At 42.8% G+C, this 5,886-nt stretch overlaps 1 protein-coding gene across 1 annotated transcript; it reads left to right on the top strand.

Moving 5' to 3' along the window:
* The first annotated feature begins 344 nt into the window (after positions 1-344).
* On the top strand, positions 345-4,042 carry LOC115861736 (14-3-3 protein gamma-like). Its single transcript, XM_030872755.2, has one exon. The coding sequence runs from the start codon at positions 547-549 to the stop codon at positions 1,288-1,290; it is 744 nt and encodes a 247-aa protein (XP_030728615.1). The 5' UTR covers positions 345-546; the 3' UTR covers positions 1,291-4,042.
* Positions 4,043-5,886: the final 1,844 nt, after the last annotated feature.

Here is a 5,886-nt window from a genome sequence, read left to right as displayed (position 1 = left end):
TGAATTGTACACTTTAGGTGGGTGAGTTTTATGGTATGTGAAATATATCTCAGTAAATCTGTAAAAAATACATAGACATTTTCAGACATTTTCAAGGCTTCAAAAATTAATTTCCCATTTATCTTTCACAAGAAGCTACTTGCAGATGTATTCTGCCAAAAAGAGTAAATAACCTTAGAAAGAGAAAAATATGGAATTCAGAAAATAAGAAATTTAGCCCAAGAGAGAGGAAAAGAAATTCTCAGGTTAATGATGAAGGGGTGCTCGTGATAACAGTTGTGCAGCAAGCTTCAACAGTTACAAGTTAGATCTAACAGAAAGAAAAAAGTATAGGAGAGGTCCGCCCGCGGCACGCACAGCAGCCGCAGCCACCTCGCGCCCGGTCCCGCGGTCGCAGCTCGAGCCGCAGCCTTCGCGCCGTCGCCTCAGCCCCTCGCTTCGTGGGTCGGTCCTTCCGGCACACGGGCTCCAGCCGCGCCCGCAGCCGCCCTCCGAGCCCTTCAGGCCGCCCTGGTCTCCTCGCCCGGCCCGACCCAGCCCGTGAAGATGGTGGACCGCGAGCAACTGGTGCAGAAAGCCCGGCTGGCGGAGCAGGCGGAGCGCTACGACGACATGGCCGCGGCCATGAAGAACGTGACAGAGCTGAATGAGCCACTGTCCAATGAAGAAAGAAACCTTCTCTCTGTGGCCTACAAGAATGTAGTTGGGGCACGCCGTTCTTCCTGGAGGGTCATCAGTACCATTGAGCAGAAGACATCTGCAGATGGTAATGAGAAGAAGATAGAGATGGTCCGTGCTTACCGTGAAAAAATAGAGAAGGAATTGGAGGCCGTATGTCAGGATGTGCTGAGCCTGCTGGATAACTACCTGATCAAAAATTGCAGTGAGACCCAGTATGAGAGCAAAGTGTTTTATCTGAAGATGAAAGGAGACTATTACCGCTACCTGGCCGAAGTCGCCACTGGAGAGAAGAGGGCGACCGTCGTGGAGTCATCTGAGAAGGCCTACAGCGAAGCCCATGAGATTAGCAAGGAGCACATGCAGCCCACTCACCCCATTAGGTTAGGCCTGGCCCTTAACTACTCCGTTTTCTACTATGAGATCCAGAACGCCCCAGAGCAAGCCTGCCACTTGGCCAAGACCGCTTTTGATGACGCCATTGCTGAGCTCGACACTCTCAACGAGGACTCCTACAAGGACTCCACGCTCATCATGCAGCTCCTCCGAGACAACCTCACGCTCTGGACAAGAGATCAGCAAGACGACGACGGTGGAGAAGGCAACAATTAAGGCCCCCAGGTGGACTGGCAGCACACGCTGATGCTACTACTGCAGTCTTTATTTTTTTCCCATGAGTTGGGGGTCGGGTGGGGGAGGGAAAGGGAGCGATGACCTTCCTAGGGAGAAACCCACGACCTGTCCTGTCTTTGATCGCCTCTTTGACATTTTTGCCAAAATACCACTAGTGGAAAGTCAGGCTAGCTGTGCTGGTATTGGAATAGCAGCCTCACACTGGCATATGGACTGTTCTGTAGATTAATGCAAGTGGAGCTGTCCTTAATTTAACTTATTGCTAGAAAATAGGGTTTTAAGATGAAAAGAAAACTTAAACGGAATAGCCCTCATTCAATAAGTTCTGTGGTTCCAGTAAGGATTTTTATGTACATGTGCTCTTGTCTTTTAAGTTCTGGGTACTTTCTAGCTCATCTGTTTTAGCTGTGCATTTTGTTTTTCAGGGTGTACTCTACCAGACATGGAATAGTTAAAATCCCAAGCTGATAGACTTAGAACATAAGGTATATTTATCCTTGTGGTTTAGGCCTTGCCAGTTTTCAGAAGTTTCTGATTAGTTGACAGTATTAACACTAAATTGCAGTTTACAGTATTTCTACATTACAGCCATATGTGACATCAAGCCATTGTGATTGTGTGTTTTTCTTATTTTGGCTTTTACATCCTTATTCAGCCTCATCCAGGTTGGTTTTGCTGTTATCTGTCTCCTAGGCCAAAAGGCTTGCCTGAGGAGAATCAAAGCTACTTTAGGTTTTGTTGAATAGGTGCTTGGCAGATGGCTGTGGGATTTTTGTCCTTCTTTCTTCTTAACTTAAATCCACCACAAAAATGATTAATCACTTTAATAGAAACGTTAAACACCACAAAAATAGAGAAAATTCAGGTCTGTATGTCATTTACTGTGCTGATATTTCCAGAGAAATCCTGATTTTTTTCAGCCGCCATAGCTTCTTCCTCAGGGACTGCACTGCTGTCTCACTCCTCACTTGAGTCTTCCCTACTGTACCTTGTGCCCAGGGCATGCACTCGGGTGGGTTGAAAAGCTGTTGGGTTGTAGAAGTTGGCGGTCGTTTTGAGAAAGTTTGTGGTGCAGTGTGTGAAAATTCAGGTGCTAGGAGCTTACTGGTAGAAAAATCCTAAAGGAAGAGCTCTATTCGTAAACATTCTGTCCAGTTTCGGGAGCCTCGTGTGTCAGTTTTTCCTCCCTGAAAACACTCCTTCCCCAAATAATCATTGTAGGAAAATAAACTAAAATCATTATCAGATAATAAATACTTAACTCCTATTTGACCAAAACTTTTTCTATGTATTTTTTTCTTTTTAATGAAAGCATAGAAGTTGGAAATTCATTTGTGCCATCTGTACACGTTTTAGAATTGAAGGAAACCACGATGCTATTTCCACAAGTTTGTTTCAGTTAGCCTTAGGTCCTTGGTTCTCATTTTGGATAAGTCTTAACACACGACCTGTTGCATGTGCATTCAGCCTTTTTTATAAAGTCAGTAACTGTGAACTGCTGAGATAGGTAATGACGCCAGACTTGTTTGTTTGTTTTATTTAGGCAGGGAGAGGAATGAGTAGTAATTGAGGAAAACCTGACAGTTGCTTTTGCTAAAATGAAAATGGAGCTTCCAGTTGTGAAATGCACGTGTTGACCAGGATCCAGGTGACAGTGAAGATAGAAGAGTGTGACGATGCTCTGTAATGTGGCACAGTTACCCAGCATGACTTTCCTTAGAAGGCCCCCTCCATATGCTAGAGCGGAAGTCCCAACTAACCAAACCTACCGGAAGAACTAACAGAAGAGAGCTTTATAGCTTCTGTGCCCTAACAGGGGCCTAAGGTCAATGCCACGGATGGGAACAGATTTGCGGGGGTGGGGTGGGGGGGTTGGTGGGGTTTTCCTTAATTTATCTTCATGTCCAGTGAGCAGTGCTGTGTCCTTCCTTGTAGCATTTGGAAATGATTTACTGGAATTACAAAACCTATTTTTCTTTTAAATTTTAGCTTTGGCTCTGGCTGCTTTTTAGAATAATGCAAGATAAAACCATGTCTGAGGGCTAAAAATGAAGGAGGGAATGGGAGACTTGATATTTAAGCAGCTTGAATGGTTTATTTTCTTTTCTTTATTTTTAAAGAAATGCACTTGCCTATGATGCTGTCTCTCCAGTGAAATGATTACTCCTCCATTACTCTATTGATACAATATTGTGCATGCTAGTGTTGTATTTCTGTACAGTAGCTTGAAATTTAGTAACTTATACTGTAGGTGTTATGTATTCCTATGACAAAAAAAATTAAGTCTTCAAATTTTTTAAAGTTTTTTAAATTTAATTTTTCCTTTTGGGGGTAAAGTTTGCTCTACCAAATAGTGATCATAACAAATTGATCTGTTTTGGATGTTGCTATAGTGACATGCAGTTATATATTTTGTTTTTAAGGGTGGGGGGGAAGCAAAAGAAACACCAGTGTTAGCTTAATCTTAATGTCTGGTGTTTGTCATGGTGAAATTATAACTATTACAGTGTAGGAGAACAACGAATATGTTCTCTGAATGAGCCTTTGTGCTTTTTGTCATGTTATGCAGTGAACTATTTTTAAGGTCTAATCAGTGATTATTTTTCCAACTCCGTGTTTCTCTAAGGAATTATTTCACACACGGACCATTCTTAGCAGTTTTCCTCAGTGATGGAATATCATGAATGTGAGTCATTATGTAGCTGTCGTACATTGAGCAAATAAACTTACAGATCTGAAAAAAAACAAAAAACAAAAACAAAACAAAAAAAAAGTATAGGAGAGAAATCTTTGAGGGAAAAAAAAGACTACTTAATATGTTTGCACATATTGAGATGATTTTTATTGTTTGGCCAGAGAATTTGAAATGAATTTGTGATAAGTACATGGAAAACTAAGCAAGCAGGCAAACAATGAGGCAACTATTAACTCCAGCAAAACATAAAGTTGTCCAAAAAGTAAAATCGTTTTATTGTATTCCCCAGATAAGCAGCGAATTACATTTCCATAACCATAACCCATCAACACTGAACACTGATTTCACCCACAAGGTGAGAGTACTATAATGGAGGATGGGAAGAATTGATTGTGAGTGGGGCAGGAGTGCAGGAAAGGTTGGTGTAGGATCCAAAAAAGCTAAAACTGAAAAACCAAGAGATAGCAGTATAATCCTGCTATTTAGAAATAAGGGGTTGGGGGAAAACAAAAGAAACAGAGAAGAGAGTCAAAAGCAGTTTTTTCTAGGAAGCAGGAATTCAAAAAAGTAGGGGGAAAGGATTGCAATTTTTTCACTGTAGAGTTAGTGGTACTATTGAATTTTTAAAAAAACGGTACCCATGCATTACTTTGATTTTTTAAAAAAAGAATAAATAGTTTTTAAAATAAGGAAGATAGTTGTACTGGAGTTTCCTCAAAGAAACCACCCTTTCCAGAGAAGCTCCTCGGCTGCAACATTCCACCCTTCTCTTCCTTTTCTTCAGCCCACATCAGCTTCCCTCCTCAGTGACTGACTCAGCCCCCTAACCACTTGCTCCTTTTTGCCCCAGTATGGTGTGCTTTGGCTTCTCCCTCGGTCCTCTCATAGTCATCCAGGTCCATTCCCTGTCTCTCTCGACCTTCCCTTCTGCTTTAGAATCCTGGACATGAGCCTGGGCTAGCCTTACTCTAAATTTGTCAGCCTCAAACAGTTAGTCTGCTCCAGTCTGGTTCTCTGGCTGCTCCACTAGCCTTGTAAGTACTCTGTCTGTACATCCGCAGCAGCTGTTAGCCTGGCTTCTCCTTGGGACTAGAGTGGGCAGCACTAGGCATAGTTGTCCAGGGGTGGGCAAGGTCCTCTCCTGAAATCTGGATCAAGCCACAGACCACATATCACTCCCCTTACTCATTCTGAGTCCGCTAAACTCATTGGTTTCTCTCAAGCTATGATGGCAAGTCTCCACCACAGACTTATATAATTGATTTTTTAGCCTACACGCAGCGTATTTATCTATATAGCATTATATTTTTCTAAAAAATATCTTGTTTTGACTCATCTGTGGAGTAAGGAGCAAGGATAAACACTGTATAAATGACATACAATGTAGACTCAAAGTAGAGGTGCTCAGGCATGTGGCTGGCAGGATGGACACTGTCCTCCCAGACACCTGTCATCTCAAGGAGAGGCATGCTTAGGCCGACCATGACTTGGAGTGCCGTGTGTGTGTGTTTGTGATCCAAGAGAGGGAACCTGGTGCCCCACTGCCTTGCATATTCATGATGAAGGTCAGAGGGGATAGATCCTGAGCTTTGCAATATGGGTTACAACCTTGTTGGCATGAGAAATATCCTATTCCCCAATGAGTGGTGTGAGAAGTTTGCATATCAGCATTGGCTCCAACCCAAGTTCTTGAAGCCCTCCTACAGAGCCAGCGTTCCACTGGGCTGCGCAAGGGTCATCCAGCAGACAATCTGGTTTGTCCCTCCTCATCGGGTCTTTACATATCTGAGCTTACTGACTTTTGTGTTATGTTTTCCTCTAACCTTTGTGCTATTCAGTCTTTATCCAAGCCACTGATTAAAATCTTGAAAAAGTCAAAA

The sequence above is a fragment of the Globicephala melas genome, chromosome 1 (genome assembly GCF_963455315.2).
Source record: "Globicephala melas chromosome 1, mGloMel1.2, whole genome shotgun sequence".
Classification (NCBI taxonomy): domain Eukaryota; kingdom Metazoa; phylum Chordata; class Mammalia; order Artiodactyla; family Delphinidae; genus Globicephala; species Globicephala melas.
Note: the sequence above shows the minus strand (reverse complement) of the source record. Positions and strands in the feature narration are given on the sequence as shown.

Bases quoted from the DNA above. Each gene is read 5' to 3' on its own strand.
- LOC115861736 (XM_030872755.2), top strand. From the start codon at position 547: ATGGTGGACCGCGAGCAACTGGTGCAGAAAGCCCGGCTGGCGGAGCAG.